This window comes from Chionomys nivalis, chromosome 1 (genome assembly GCF_950005125.1).
Source record: "Chionomys nivalis chromosome 1, mChiNiv1.1, whole genome shotgun sequence".
Classification (NCBI taxonomy): domain Eukaryota; kingdom Metazoa; phylum Chordata; class Mammalia; order Rodentia; family Cricetidae; genus Chionomys; species Chionomys nivalis.
Genome location: NC_080086.1, coordinates 13,066,303 through 13,083,449, shown reverse-complemented (window position 1 = coordinate 13,083,449; position 17,147 = coordinate 13,066,303). Strand labels below are relative to the sequence as shown.

General features: G+C 40.2%; 1 protein-coding gene across 1 annotated transcript in view; it reads right to left on the bottom strand.

The window, feature by feature from the left end:
* Positions 1 to 833: 833 nt before the first annotated feature.
* The window catches only part of Slc15a5 (solute carrier family 15 member 5), a 106,612-nt gene continuing 90,298 nt past the window's right edge, over positions 834 to 17,147 (bottom strand). The window contains exons 8-9 of the mRNA XM_057792753.1: positions 3,974 to 4,082; positions 834 to 978 (exon numbers count right to left, since the gene is read on the bottom strand). Coding sequence (XP_057648736.1) covers positions 834 to 978; positions 3,974 to 4,082 — 254 coding nt within the window. The remainder of the gene's footprint in view (positions 979 to 3,973; positions 4,083 to 17,147) is intronic.

Below are 17,147 nucleotides of genomic sequence, written 5' to 3'. Positions count from 1 at the left end.
GCATTGCGGGGGCAAGAAAGAGTCACCTGGAGTAGGAGACTCAAAACCAAACTGACTGAGATAAACTTCGACAAAGGGACAGGGCATTAATTTTATTCAATAGTAATAATAATAATAATAATAATGATAATAATAATAAAAGCCTGGCACAGAGGCACCTGGATTGCAGTTCTAGTTTGTTGGCCATCCTTGGCAACATAGTTAAGTTTGAGGCCAGCCTGGACTGCGTGAGACCTTGTCCCAACCTAACAAGACCAAATGAAACCATACCAAGCTACCTCTATGATAGTAACATTGCCTTTAAATTCAGAATTTTTTCCTTAATTGAGATATATTTTAGTGGAATAACAAGATCACATCTAGCAGAATTATATATACATTTATTATCTACCTAGCCATGTGTTATTTGTGGTTAATAAATAATTAGTGAATGTACAGAAAGAAAAAAATACAAACATAGCATTTCTTTTTTTTTAAACATAGCATTTCTTAGCTGACATTAAAATTATAAGTAAATATTGCTTGTCACTTTCAATTGTGGAACCATTGTGAAGGTTATATAATAATGATTGACATGTTGGCATAGAAAAAAAAATAATCATTTTCTGGTCACAAAATAATCACCAAGACACTGAAATCACTTAATTAGTTTAGTACATTAATACAAAAGCATAAAAGTTTATTAGAGGATCATGATTATTCCTGGTAAATAAACAGATAGCATCCATGGTGGCTTTCTTTTATGTTGACTTTCCCAATAACATCTATAAAGTGTTCGGCTGAAGAAGGAAATAATGACTAGTAGTGCTCACCAGTCGGAGTCAAATCCAGTTTCATAGGGCTGTCTCCCAAAGATCAATACTTGACGATGCTTCCAGCATACTGCCATAAAACTTCAGAGACTTTTCACAGAGAAGAGTTTCTTCATGATTTCTTTCACTGATGCTCTGGGCTTTACAATGATTTAGATTACAATATCTAAAACTGAAAGAAAGTGAATTTTTCTTAGGAGCAGATGGAGGTGACTTGATAAATCACTGACTTCCCTCCCGGTGCTTCCCCACCTTTTCTGATGGCACTGCGAGGGTCATTATTTAAGAGGTAGTCTTTGTACAAGGACAGGGGAGTTCTATTTAGTACACAGTAAGGATCCCATAAGGACCTTTAGAGAGTGCTCTCTTATTATTGAGACAAGGTACTACCATGAAGCCCCAGCTCTCTTGGGACCTGCTTGTAGTCTAGTCTTGTTTGAACTGGGGTAATCCTCTTGCCTTAGCTTCTTAAATGCTGGGATTATAGAGGAGTGCACACCATTATGACCAGCAGGATGGTGTTCTTTAACAACCACCTGTAAGTCTCTTCTGTACTGCTAGTGAGAGAAACCCTGAAACTTTATTGGCAGTGGATTTCATGGCTGCTTGGACTCTAAGGGCTCATCAAATGTGCTACAGATTGTACTCTACTGATTAGATGTACCATGAATTTGGTGCTGAGACCATTGTCAAAGAAGGAGTCTGTGACCACATTTTAAAAATGTCCACCATCCACCCCTAACATCAGAGAAACTTTCCTGCCCTGAGTATCTTCTCCAACCATACTAGTCTGGGAAGGAGAGATTGTTGCCATTTTACACACTAGAACACTAAATTTCAAGTGTAAAAAACATCCTTATGGCTTACGTAAGACTTGGACAGAATGAGACTTATTTATCAATCAAACCTGCCTTAGTTCGAAGTCCCTGATCTGTGCTTGTGCTAATCTCTGGTGTTGGACACTTTCATTCTTCCCTCTTTCTTTCACCAACCTCAAAGCTCTCCCTCAACAACCAAAGGTATCTGAATGTTTTGGATTGGACACCAGTCTCGTTCCCTTTGTTCTAATGGAGTTTCCTTGGTTCTTTAGTGCCTGGAACACTGCTTAACAGGTTGGCTGAGTGCATGCAAGCATGATGAGCTGATAAAGCCAGATTCCCTAGTAAGACCGACTTGGACTCGATCATGCTCATGGTCAACTGGACCATATCTCAGCATAAACATGAGAAGAATAAAGCAGAATAAAGGGGTGCATAAGGCCAGATGGGGAGGCACTTTAGTGTTGCTAATATTTTTGAGTATTTACTCAACTTTAAGCATCCTTGCAACACAGTGAGAGGTGAAGAAATCAAGGCATGGCTGGATTAAGGAGTGTGCTGGTGTTTACATTGCTCATACACTGTGGAACTGACCTTGACATCTCTGACTCTGGAGGTTGCTTCTCTGAAGGACAAAGGCAAGTTTCTTTCTTTCTTTCTTTCTTTCTTTCTTTCTTTCTTTCTTTCTTTCTTTCTTTCTTTCTTTCTTTCTTTCTTCTGTTTGTTCGTCCTTCCTTCCCTCCCTCCCTTCTTCCCTTTCTCCTTTCTTTCTTTCATTTGTTTTTGGAGACAGGATATTTCTATGTAGCACTTCATAATCCAGGTTGACTTTGAACTCAGAAATCTGCCTGTGTCTGCCTTCCAAGCACTGGGATCAAAGGTGTGAGCCACCGCTGCCCGGACAAAGACAAATTCTTACACAAAGACTACAAAATGGAAACTGGAGAGGTGGTACTGGACCTTACAAGCTGGCAGATGGACTCAGCGTCTGGGGTTGGAGACAGTGACTGGAGGGAAGGAGCACATGTCTTCAACTTCTGTTTTCACGACAAAACCTGTTTCCTACAAATCCTTGTTGGAGTTTCTTGTGAGACCAATTTTCTAGTTTCCTTTGTGATCTAAGAGCCTGGCATTTAGAGAACTTCCATATTGTGGGAAAGAGGTCAAACCTATGTGTTTTGGCAACCAAGAAATAATCATACTAAGTGGGGCTATTCAAATTTAGGTGTGGTGCCCACCCTCCTTGCAGTGTTTCAATATCTCCCACAGTGGACCCTCAGCTCAGGGAGATCAGGGCAGTACAACACTCTGAGCATCTGTTGACTTTTGACTCTGCAAACTTCTGGTTTGCTGCCCCTATCTGTCACCGGGATGCTGATTCAAAAGATATTTGGTAGAAGAATAAAAGACATTTGGTAGAAGAGTAAAAGATTTGGGCAAGGAAGAGGTGACAAGTAGGACTTGAACAGGTTAGGCTGCTTGTTCTGTGCGCACAGCTAGAATATGTCAGTAAGAGAGAGAGGTGGGGCAATCAATGGATAGATGATAGCAGATGATACATATGAGCCTGATTCATGGGGGATCCTTGGCAAGTAGACATTGCGTGACTGAAAAGTATTTCCATGATTAGGCAGTAATTTGCATATGTTAACTGTAAGACAAGTGAGATTATGCACAAAGATGATGATATTACACTATTTTGGCAACTTAGGTGAGTCTCTAAAACAGTGGTTCTCAACTTGTGGGTTGTGACCCCTTGGGGGGGTCGTATATCAGATATCCTGTATATCAGATATTTATATTATGATTCATAACAGAAGCAAAATTATAGCTATGAAGTAGCAGTGAGAAATTTTATGGTTGGGGGGCCACCACAACATGAGGAGCTGTATTAAGGGGTCACAGCCTTAGGAAGGTTGAGACCCACTGCTAGAATGGATTTCCACCTATTGACCTTGAAATGGCCACTGCTGATTTAAAGGCTTGACTGGAACCCAAATCTTTAGGGTCATTAAATTCTTAGCTGTTTGCTTAATGATATTTGTTTTTAGAGGTAATGACTTACCTCTAACTGTAACCTGTAAGTCTAAAATAGTCGATCATGAATAAAGGAAACCACCTCGGCATCATAGCATGCTTTAGAATGGAATAAAACATGTATTCATTGTGAGAACTGGTGGATAAGGGGGGTCTAAACTGAAAGTTTCGCTCAGAATAATCCATTAAATTTCTGCAGGATGCTAATTTGTCTCGTCATGGCATACGGGATCCCATTGGCTCACTCATGAGTCTCAGACCAATATTTCATGGAGTCAGAAATCGTTCCTCTTCCCACACACTTACCCCCGTGAAGCCCTCCAGAATCCCAGGACATTCAGCAGCGTCAAGGATGCCAGCACGAAGAAGAAGCCTTCTAAATTGCCTTTGTTTAATGTGTTTGGAAACCAATTGCCTGTTTGGAGCAAACGTGTAATTGTTATTCAGCTGCAGAGTTGCAAGTTTCTGTGAATATTTTATTATCCTGCGATTCACAGAGAATTGTTCGCCTCAGTAATATAGCCTGCATAAGAAAGCTCGTCTGAAACTTCGTTACCAAAATTCATTTAATTCCGGAAATATAGAAAAATGATAAGCAGCACACCCCATCATATCAGGCTGAAAAGGTAGCAGCACCTTCCCCTGGGCTGTAGGGTAATCTCGATCATGATATTAATTTGCCTCATCTATGCATGTCTCCTTCATTCTAGTTATTCTCAAATCTCTGTGTTTAGTACTATGCCTAACATATGCAGTAAATACATTTTGAATGACTAAAAGCTCTTTCCTATGATCAGATTGTCTTCTACATGTCTAACTGTACAACCAGTCAGATGACACACGGAGATGATAGATATCACACCTTTTAGCAAACAGAGTGAAGCCAGGATTCTCGGTATGTCGCTGTACATGTTGTGTAGATAGCATTAGCCTCTGATTGATGCGGAGATTTCTTGGACCTGATGATAATTACTCTAGTATTAAAAATAATGCAACAAAGGGTCTTTGCTTCCTTATAGCATCAGACTGAGTATTTATGGAATCACTCAAGGTTCGAGGAAATTAATTTGCTACTAAGTTTTAACTCTTGACTTTGGGCTTTGCTATGATTTTTTTCCTCTTTCTACAACGGAATCAATCTTTATTCAATGTATGCTTTCTGCGTGTTTGTATATATATATATATATATATATATACACACAAATATATATGTGCATATTTCCGTGTGGTGGGAGCAGACACAAGCCTGGAGAATATGTGTAGTGGAAGTCAGGGGATAACTTTGAGTTAAGTCAGGCTTTGGGCTCCTTTAAGCTTTTGATCAAAACAGGATCTTATTGGCTTGGAACTCTGCCATGTAGGCTAGGCTAACTGGAGAGCTTACAATGTCGAAATACGGTCAGAAGATGGACTCATGGGAAGCATGCCTTGGAGAACTGTGAGAGAGGCTCCAGGGGAAAAGGCAGAGGGCCTTTAACTCAGGTGCATTTTGTTCCCTGGATTGCTCTTGGACATGACCTTGCGCCCCCTGTGACAACTATAAGCCATGTTTGTTTTTGTTGGATGTCAGAACACAGCTGTAGAATCCAGTCTGGCCAGTGTACCCTGAATCTGGATATGGCCTCCCGCCTTGCTTTTGTGCTTTCCCACATAGAATCTACAGTATGTGCCAGGCCATGGTATTTAAACTGGTCTGTCCTGAGAAGGTTCTGGGAAAGGACTGCTTTGATAAGATTTAGTATGTGCTGACTGATGTTTATTTCTACGTTTTCCTGATTATGCTCTTCTGAAGTCAAACAACCTTCCTCGGAGCATTGCTTTCTTTGGCACATTCGTGTCTAAAGGTACACTGGAACCGAAGGAAGGTTGTCTCTGAATTATATGGTAGTGGCCCCACCAATTCTCTCAGGTTCTCCGATCCCAGGTCTCACAGACACAGAACTGCATAGCCTTACAAGTGGCACCTAAATCAGGACCCTGAATAAAAAGCTTAACAAGGACATGAGGGTCCCTGCAGCAGGAGCTAAGCAGGGACTAATGTGGTCCTAAAGCTAGGGAAAGCCGTACCCTGTACTGAGCTGATACTCCGTTTCTGAAATAAGAGTGTTGCAACAATGTCCAAAGCCCAGCTGCGAGATGATGGGGTTTAGTAACAGACTATAATTCCAGGTTTCCTGAAAAGGACACTGTAGATCCTGGACTATGGGATCAGGTCAATGAAAAGACAGTGGAATCCCACAGACCAGGAGAAGGTATTCCAGTGTAATTCTGCGTGACTCCGACATTCGTCCATGTCACGATACGAACAGTAAATGGGACGAGTCAAAATATGGAAGATTCTTACATACATAAGCATGAGCTAAATCATGAGACACAAGAAAAAACTTCTTAGAAGCTAGAAGAGGGCTTTTGCTAGTGTAAGATCAGAAGGGACCAAGCAAAATCGAAAGTAAAGATGTCAGCCCCGCTAGAGAATGAGCGCTGCCGATGGAATTACTTTCTTTACTTAAGGATTATGATGAGGGTTGGGATGAATGGGGGAGGAGGGGTGATGTGCTACCTTTCTGGAAGGCAGCAGCTTTGTTTTCTGGGAGTGAGGACATATGGCATGAATTACCGGATTCTGGAAAAAAAGACAGAGGAACTTTCTAGATTTAGACAGGAGCCTATCTAATATCAATATCAAGATTTTGTTGCTCATCTTTTACAGGTGGTCAATTGTCTTTTCTTCCCCCCTCGAGACAGGGTTTCTCTGTGCTGGTCAATTGTCTTATGGTTGATGGCGAGGCAGGAATAGTTATCGTTAAGCAACTGACATATGAGAACACTAATGCTGCGTGCCATGCCTTTAGAAAAAACAGAGATAGTAATGGTTCCATTTGCCTCTGTGCTGATATTGGACCTGGACACTGGACTCTGCCTGTGACTACCTATTATCTCACCATTTCTGGGATTATAGGCTTGTGCCACCACCATGCCTGCCTTTTGTGGGGGTTCTAGAGCCCTGACACACCTCACCTGCAGGACGAGGGCTTCACCACCTGAGCCATCAATCCAGCTTCCTCGATGGATTTGGATGTACTGCTTACTATTTAACATACTACATAAAATACAACATACATGTTATAAACACAATACCCAATTTTAACCAATGCTCTAAAACCAGAAAGGATTGTGGAATGTTTAAAAGGAAAATCTATTTATGTAGGAAAGGTCCATCTGCAGTTCTGAGTGGCTAGAAAACCTGATAGAGTTTGACATTATGAAAACAAGAAGGTTTGAGTGCCAGTGTCTGGGTCTCCTTCCCTCTTAGATTCACGGCTTTCAAGGTGTTACTGAAGAGGTGTGGGACCATAGCAACTCGCATCTGTGCGGAAGGCCTTGACCTTCAGTGCAACACTTTGCGCCTACTACAGAATGCTTCTGGAGCTATAAGGTATCTCCCTGGGAAGTATACACTTTCAGGTTGGATTTGATGCTTTCAAATGGGATTTGGGTTAAATGTTCTGCTAGGTTAACAGCCTCACTAAGGCAGCTGTGATTGAGTGTGCCACTTCCCATTCAGCGGTCTTTTCTCTCTCTCCTTCCTAAAAGAGAATGTCTAACAACAAATGAACAAATGTCTTTGTCCTTTGGCTCTTACAATCCTTTCTGCCCTCTCTCTCAGTGTTTCCCGTGCCTTAGGTGTACACATTATGTGGTAAATTTATTAACTGGGGCCAGGCTCCCCATAGTCAGTTGAGCTCTGCATTCTGACCAGCTGTAGCTTTCTGTCATGATCTCAGTTTGTTGAAGAACAGACTAATCCAAAAAACAGGGACATGTAGTTGAGTACTGGGAAGGAAGGGATAGATATGGGAAGGGTGAGGAGAAGGTATGGGGGATGAATATGATCAAGAAACATTGTATGGAATTATCAAAAAATTAATAAAATAAAATTTAAAAGATTCACCATCACAAAGAGGTTTGATCACAATAAAAGTATTAGAAAAAAAGCCGCTGTCATTTAACTTCCCAGTGGAACATACTGTGGCACAACCGTGGAATCATGGTTTGAAATTATTGTGTCTGTTTCTTGAACCCCATAAATAAATTTGTTGCTGAAATCCCAGCTCACGGGGCAGAGGCAGCAGTAGGCTCCTCAGGAGGCTGAGGCCAGTCTGGGCTGCTGTTCCAGATGCTATCTTCAATGGAAAGCATTGAGTTTAGAGCTGTTTTATATGTTTTACTACCACATCTAATGAATTAATTATTATTATTCAGATTGCATGTGTATGGGTGTTTTGACCTCACATACATGTGCACTCAGTATTCTAGAAGGCCAGAAGAAGGTGTTGTATCCCCTGGGACTGGAGTTACAAACAGTCTTGAGCTGCCATGTGGGTGCTGGGAAAGAAACCCAGAACCTCTGGAAGAACAGCCAGTGCTCTTATCCACTGAGCCATCTCTCCAGCCTTTCTTCATCTTACTAATTTGTGTACCCGTATAAAGGAAATGCCTGATTCTGTTACTATAGTGACATGATGACGTCTTCATCTAGTGTTTGCATGAATGGTTGCACTGAGTATCTTCCTGTTTTTTTGTGAATGAATATGGTAGCCCCGTTTCTCTCTTTTTCTTCCTTCTCTGAATCTGGCTCTGTCCCTCGGTTCCCCACCTCTTCCTTCTTTCTCTGGATTTCGGTGTCTGTCTCTCTGGCCCCCCATGTGTGTGCAGTGAACAAAGCTGTATTAGACTGGGGGAGTCAGAGTATAGGTCAAGGAAAGGTGAGCTAACACACCACTTATTTTCAGAAAGAACTCAGCTACCCCACTAAGCCTGTTCAAATAGTACTATTTTCTCTTTCTCTTGAATTAATATCCCAGTCGTATTTCTGTCCTTTCCATTTCATTGCAGCACTTCATGTGTCATGTGATTATACCATTTTATCATCGTGTTACTCTGGCTGGGGTAAGAGGTTTGCAAGGAGCATGCGAAGTCTGAGAATTAACATGACATTAATTCTTCCTGGAGCATGAATTTCGGTCCATAATAAGTAATTGGAAAGACTATCTTTATATTATAACAAAGTCAAATGAGGGAGAAGAATATAAATTTTGAAATACCTTTAGAGGTAAAACATCATATTTCTAAGAGATTTTGCAATTACAGCAAATACCAGCCTTTTGGGAGGCCGTATCAAGTCCCCTGGGCATGACAGCACACTTCCATCTGTCCTTGGGGACATAGCGGGCATGAATAAGAACCACTGTGACTTGGTATATAGGAGTGTGGAGGAACCAAATGGGAGGACACTGTCCCAAGAGATTAGAGGAAGTAAATGGAAATATCAAGCTATTCATTAAACATTTTGTAAGTGTGGTTACTTAAAAAATAAAATACCAGGTTTCAATATTACCTATTCTAATTCCTAACTACCACCTACCTTTATCTGTCTATCTATCATCTATCTATCTATCTATCTATCTATCTATCTATCTATCTATCTATCTATCTATCATCTATCTAACTATTTATCTATCATCTGATTCTGAGGATTGAACTTAGGACCTTGTACATGCTAAATAGGTTCTTTACCAGTAATCTATCTTCTTAGGCTGTTTTTCCATGTTTTTATTTGTTTATTTTTATTTTGAATTTCTGGTTCTGACAAATTTCTGGGTTTGCCTTGAATTTGCTGTGTGGCCCACACAGTACTTGAACATGCAATCTTCCTGCCTTGCCCTCTGTGGGTAGCTGGCCATGGAGACTTATATCACTAGGCCTTGCTCTGTATTCCTTCTGACTTTGTAAACATCTGACTTTTTAAAATAACTCTGATCTTCACATGAGCCCCACAGATTTTCAGTGCATTCTGATTTAACATTCTGAATAAAGCTTGCTTTTGTGGGAAGCACCACGGTAAACAGAACCCTTGCCTGGATTGACAGCTGGGGACAAAAACGAAGCCTCTGGTTCGACAGAGTCTTCATAAAAGCTAAATGTTGCTTATTTAAAACTTGTCTTTCAATAGCAGGAGGCATATTGGGTGTAGGGAGTCATTCAAAGTCTCTGGGCTTGGGGCAGACTTTGAAGTTAAATCTTGTCTCTATTATTGATAATTGTTTTTGATCAAATAACTGGATGGTTTAAGCCTCAGTTTCTCCACTTGAGAACAGTGACAGAAATACCTTCCTTTTTATTGCTCTTATAGGAATCAAAGAGATACTGACTGGAAAAGCTTGGGCACAAAAAAGACCACCATTAACTTCAGGCCATCACCTTCGCTACCCTCTTGAGAGAGAGTTCACAGAGCAATCAGATACCCAGGACATGATTTGGGGCTTGTTTCCCGTCTGTTATTTCGTCATGCTCTGTCTGCCATTTTTTTTTTATCATTATCTCAGGACCAGCTGTAAAATGTTCCATTTAACATTGTCAGTTGACTCAGCGCTTAGTGCTATAACTTGATTTTAGTAGCTTATAAACTTTTATTGTCATAATTCACATTTGGGCCGTTTTTCACCTGACATTTCTAGGGGCTGATTGAAGTTGGGAGCATCCTTGTAGAAGGAGACAAAGTGAAGACATCAGGTTGAGAAGGAGGCTAAGGAAACTTCTCCAGAACACAGCACAGGAGAGCAGAAAGTTAGCAGGAGGAAGACTGCCACTGATGGCCCCTTTACTGCATGGTATTTGTAAACCTGATGTGGGAAGTCTTTCTGTATATGTGTTACCTTTACTGGTTAATGAATAAAGTTTCTTTGGCCTATGGAAGGGCAGAATAGAGTAAGGTGGGAATTCCAAGCAGATAGAGGAGGAAAGAAGGCAGTCAGGGAGATGCTACATAGCCAATGAAGGAGACAAATGCCTGGGAACCTTGCTGGGAAACCATGAACCCCGTGGTAAAATATAGAATAATGGAAATTGGTTAATTTAAGATATAAGAGCTAGCTAGCAATATGCTTAAGTGATTGGTCAGTGTTGTAATTAATATAGTTTCTGTGTGATTATTTTGGGTCTGGGTGGCCAGGAAACAAATGAGCAGTCTCTGCCTACATAAGCCCTCCTAGGGAACCCTAGGTACTCTATTTAGTGATCTACCAAGCTGGTTAACGGGGACTGTTGCACTATTGAAGTAAGAGAACATTCAGAATATGTGGCATTGTTCAGCATCTCCCTAGAGGGTTTGCTAACCTCAATTTATTTGCTCATTGAAATCAATTTTAAAGAAGCTTTTGTAAGAGGTCACTCCAAGTTGCTTAAGAGAAGTTTTTAAATTAGAAAGGAAAATGCAAATGTCAGTTATTCTGAAATACTGGACTTTATACACACTCATTAAACTATCTCTGTTTGTCTCGTTACCACGACCATTTCAGAGACAAAAAGATTACAGACTCCTGTAGAGAGTTCTTCCATTTATTCTATAGACTGAAGTGTGGAGGCCCTGGGTAGGAAAGTGAGACACCACTCAGAAAGCTCCTGTTCCATTCTTACCCAAGCATGCTGATTGCCCCTTCTTGATGCCAAATGCAACTATTACCATTATCACTCAACTTATAACATGAAAAGCTTCTGGATGACTGTCTAGAATAACTTGACTCAAATTCTTCTCCAAACACACTATTCATGCAAGGCCCCTACCCAATCTATGAGACTCAATCTCAAGGCAACATGAGGTTCTTGGAATAGTTTTCAGCAGATATAAAGCTTTGAAGCCTATATTAGAAACATATAGGGTGACACACGTTGCACTCCAAATAGCAAGACTTCTCATAAGACAGAAAAATACATTTTTTCCTCTCCAGTTACAGGCTCTGTATCATAAAAACAAAAATGTCATGTTCTGCCTTGTCTTCGGGCTTCACAGGGCCCCAAAGTCTGACATACACATTTTCTATTTCTTGTTAGACATGTTCTTCACCTGCAACAAAAGCACAAATGCCCATGTGACAGGCTCTATGACTTGAGAAACTGGCTACTTTTTTTTACGCAGCCTCTGCCTAATAGATTTCACTTTCCTGCCAATGATTGAGATGACTCCAAGAGAAAGGGAATACAAATTAGAAAAGAAGGGATCAAAATATTGTTATTTTCATATGATATGATAGTATACATAAGCAACCCCCCCAAATTCTACTCCTTCAGCTACTAAAACTTTCAGTACAATGGCAAGTACAAGTAGCCTGTCTATACACAAATGACAAATGGGCTGAGAAAGAAATCAGGGAAACAATATCTTTCATAAATAATATGAAATATCTTGGAGTAACTCTAACCAAACAAGTGAAAGACTTGTATGACAAAAACTTCAAGCCTTTGAAGAAAGAAATTGAAGAAGATATCATAAGATGGAAAGATCTCCCATGTTCATGGATTGGTAGGATTAACATAGTAAAAAGTGGCCATCTTATCAAAAGCAATCTACAGATTTAACAAAATTCCAATAAAAATTGTAACACAATTCTTTACAGATCTTGAAAGGACAACATTCAATTTCATATGAAAAACAAAAAAAAAAACTAAAATAATTAAAACAATTCTGTTCAATAAAAGAACTTCCAGAGGTATTACTATTCTTTATTTCAAGTTGTACTCAGAACTAAATTAGCAAAAACTGCATGGTATTGGCATAAAAACAGACATGTTGATCAATGGAATTTAAGACCCAGACATAAATCCACACACTTATGAATACCTGATTTTTGATTTTAAAAAAGCCAGAAATACACAATGAAAAAAGAAATAATCTTCTAAAAATGGTGCTGGTCTAACTGGATGTCAACATGTAAAAGAATGCAAATGGACTATCACTCTGCACAAAACTCAAGTCCAAGTGGATTAACGACTTCAACATAAATCCAGTTACATTGAATCTGATAGAGGAGAAACTGGAATGCATTGATGCAGGAGACAACTTCCTGAACATAACACTAATAGCACAGGTACTAAGAACAATAATCAGTAAATGAGACCTCATGAAACTGAAAAGCTTCTGTAAAGCAAAGGACACTGTCAAAAGGACAAAACAGCAGTCTACAGAATGGGAAAAGATTTTCATCCAACTTATATTCAACAAAAGGATAATATCCAAAATATATAAAGAACTCAAGAAACTAGATGAGAACAAGCCAAATAGCCCAATTAAAAAATTTGGTACAGATCTAAGCAGAGAATTCTCAATAGAGGAATCTCAAATGGCTAAGAAACAAAGAAAGGAAGTTCAACATCCTTAGCCACCAGGGCAATGCAAATTAACACCTGTCAGAACGGCTAAGATCAAAAACTCAAGTGACAGCTCATGCTGGTGAGGATGTGGAGTAACTGGAGCACTCCTCCATTGCTGGTGGGAGTGCTAACTAGTACAGTCACTATGGAAATCAATATGGTGGTTCCTCAGAAATTGGGAATCAATCTACCTTGTGACCCAGCTATATCACTCTTGGGCCTATACTAAAAGGATGCTCCATCCTACCACAAGGACACTTGTTCAGTCATGTTCATTGCAGATTTATTTATAATAGCCAGAAACTGGAAACAACCTAGGTACCCCTCAACTGAAGAATGGCTAAAGAAAATGGTACATTTGCATAATGGAGTATTACTCAGTTGTTAAAAATGATGATATCATAAAATTTGCAGGTAAGTGGAAGAAACTACCTAAGTGAGGTAGCCCAGACCCAGAAAGAAAAACATGGTATGTACTCACTTATAAATGGACCTTTGCTGTTAGGTAAACGATAATAATATTAGAATTCACAGACTCAGAAAGATTAAGTAACAAGAAGAGTTCAGTGAGGGATGCATGGATCTCCCTGGGAAGGGAAAATTAATAGATTTTGTGGGTGGATTGGGGGTGGGTGGGATGAAAATAGGAAGGGTTGGGTGAGTGATAGGAGGGACAGAGGGAGAGAATACTTTGAAAGATGACTGGAACGGGGGGGGGGGCATTTAGGGAGTGATGTAGAAACCTAATGCAATGGAAACTCTGGAATCTATAAGAGTGGTCCTAGCAAAGTCTCCTAGTAATGGGGGATATGGGAATCCAAACTGGCCATCTTCTCTAACCAGTCAAGGCTCCTAGCAGTACTACTGGGATATCAACCAAGCCACAAAACCTTCTACCTACAATCGTCCTGCCTGAAAATGTGCTGGGATAATGTCGGTGCCTAGCTTGTGGGAATGGCCATCCCATGTCTGGACCAACTTGAGGAGGGGGCCCATGCCTGACACTGCCATGATGGCTGGAACCAGAAGCAGAATATCTAAAGATCCAGGATGGAACCAAACACAAGTTGAAAAAAGTCAATGGAATGACTTTTAATGGTATTTTACTATATCCATAGAGTGGTGCCTCATCCAAGGGTCATCAGAGGGAGTCATCTAGCAACTAAAGGGAGCAGATGCAGAAAATCACAGTCAAATACAGGAAGAGGCAGATAAACCCCACAGACTAATGGGAGAAAGATCTGTAGGAACTAGAAGGATAAGGGACACCATGTCTCACAGAATCAGCTAAGCAGGGCTCATAGGGGATCACCGAAACTGAAGTGACAAACACTGACTCTGTATGGGTTTGAACTAGGTCCTCTGCATATATGTTATGTATGGGAGCGGGGGGATGACATATAAGGTAAATGTACCTGTCATTTGGGTCTGGTGATCAGAATGCTAGAGTTGTAGCCAAGGGCCTCAAATAAAATAGCTAGATGTGGTGAAAAGCATTTATAATCCTGGCACTTCTACAGGTGAGAAGAGAGGCAGAGGCAGGAGAGCCTCCTAGAAGCTTGTAGGCCATTTAGCCTGGTCTGTGCAGTAGGGCAGAGAGACCCTCCGCTCAAATGTGGAAGGTTAGACGGGATGCTAGAAGGCCACTGGTCTCTACGTTGTGCACATGCACACTAAAAAGAAAAAAGAAAAACAAAAAAACCCTCCACAACCAAAGATGAATACAACAATAACAATCACTATGGAAACTACTTGGTGGATTTGACTGTGTAGGTCAGTAGATGAATTAAACAAACTCATGTCTAAAAGCAAAATAATCAAAACCAGGAAAATGTTAGGTATGTATGAGTATGACTAGATGGTAATATACATAAAGAACATGAAACAAATTGACTTTTCTGTATGGTTATTTCAGGAAACCAATAAAAATGAAACAAACGAAAAAGAACAACAGACACAACTAAAAACTTTGTGTCAAAGAAATACAATACTAATACTCTAAGGATGTTGAATTCTCAATTTCGCAACCCAAATAATATAAAATAACCATGGAAGTTAGTTTTTGTTGGTTGGGCTGGCCAAGATCAAAATATGGCCATGTGAAATTAATAGAGGAATGGATTTCAGGTGTGGGGTTTAAGTGGATCAATGATATCAATTGATAGTTGGGTAAGAGATTTGTTTAAAGAGTAATTAATGTCATAGAGGGACAGACAACAACAACATGAAAAGAGCACTTGGGAGGGATCAGGTCCACAGGTCAGAGGAGGTGTCCTTCCCTATACATTTAACTGGAAGCAGGAAGTTCCATGCCATGTGGTTGGCACCTGCCTGTGCTCAGGTTGTTTGATTCCCAGGAGGAATAGAAGGAATCTGTTCACCTGGGGCCTGAATGGAGAATCATGTAGTGCTGTGGGACAATGGTCTTGTACCCTGGAATGGTTTGTCAGTTGTACTGGTTTAATAAAATGCTGATTGGCCAGTAGCCAGGTAGGAAGTATAGGTGGGGCAACCAGAACAGGAGAATTCTGGGAAGAGGAAAGAGTCAGTCTGCAGTCATCACCCAGACACAGAAGAAGCAAGATGAGAATGCCTTGCTAATAAAAGGTACCAAGCCACGTGGCTAACACAGACAAGAATAATGGGTTAATGTACAATGTGAGAGTTAGTTAATAAGAAAACCTGAGCTAATAAGCCAACTAGTTTATAATTAATGTAGGCTTCTGTGTGTTTCCTTGGGACTAAACAGCTGTGGGACTGGGTGGGATGGAAACTTCTGTTAACAATCTATGAGGTTGGAGAGAGCAAGCATGTAGAAAGAGACGTCAACAGAGGGGCTTTACCAAATGATGTGGCCCTGGCTGTCAATGTCACCACAACCAATCCATGCAGCAATTGAAACAGTCTAACTTCTGAGAAGGCTAAGACCTACAGCTTCACTGATGAACAGTCCTGTTTCTAAGATTTCTTCCATTCTTAGGAGATAATAAGAGATGTTCTTAAACAACCTACAAACAGGCTTACTTGGGTAACATTTGTAACCTTGAAAGACTGGAACCAGGCTAAGCCTTCTCTGTAAAAAGAAAATGTGTATATGCATACCACACATGATAGAATATCCTATCCACTTAATTGTTAAATGTGGATTTTAAATTTTTTCTTTCACTTTTGCAATTGTGATGGCAAATGAAGCAAATACTCACAGTATTATTTATGGAAAAGTGAAACATGGACTTGACATGTGTGTGTGTTGATTGGGCAATGAGAAAATTTTCTAAAATCCTATTTTCTGACTATCTACACAAACATAAACTTTAATAACTACTCATGTGCACAAATAAAAAACTCTTGGAAGAAAATTTATGAAAATAATTTGTCTACCAACTTTATTTCTAAAATAATTTTCTTTTATATGTATGTTTGTGTTGAAGGAGTTGCAGGCTGCTTTCCTGCCACCCAGCTCCCGGCCGCCTGGCTAGCTTATGCCCCAAAATAACAACACACAAACTGTATTCTTTTAAACACTGCTTGGCCCATTAGCTCTAGCTTCTTACTGCCTAATTCTCACATCTTGATTACCCATTTCTATTAATGTGTGTAGCACCCCAAGGTGCGCTTACTGGGAAGATTCTAGCCTACATCCATCCTGGGTTGGAGCTTCATTGTGTCTGCCTCAGAGAGCAGCGTCATGGTGTCTGAGCTCACTTCTTCTTCCTCCCAGCATTCCGTTCTGTTTACTCTACCCACCTATGTTCTAACCTCTCAGGCCAAGCAGTTTCTTTATTAATTAACCAATGACCTTCCTCCATCATTTCCCCTTTTTCTGTTTAAACAAAAAAGAAAGGCTTTAACTTTAACATAGTAAAATTACATATAACAAAACAGTTATCAAGTAAAAATTACAGTTACAATATTTATATCCATTTTATCTTTTACCATAACAAAGGAAAACTATAACTAACCATTCTTCAACTCCATCAAAGACTCCAGAAGGATATAATATTACCTAAGTAAACAAGTAAGAAACTTCCAAAACTCTAGAAGTGACAGAGACATCTTGCTGCCTGAACAGTCACCCAAAGTTCTTTTGCACTGCTGGGGCATCCATCTTCGGCCTTTAGGCTCATAGTATCCAGAGACATTTCCATGAAGCAGGAAATTTCAAAGGCAGTTCAGTCACTATCTGCTGTGTCCTGCAGAATGTCTCACAGACTCTTTCATAAATCAGGAACCCCAAAAGATCATCTCATCTTTAGGCAAATTCAGCAGTCCT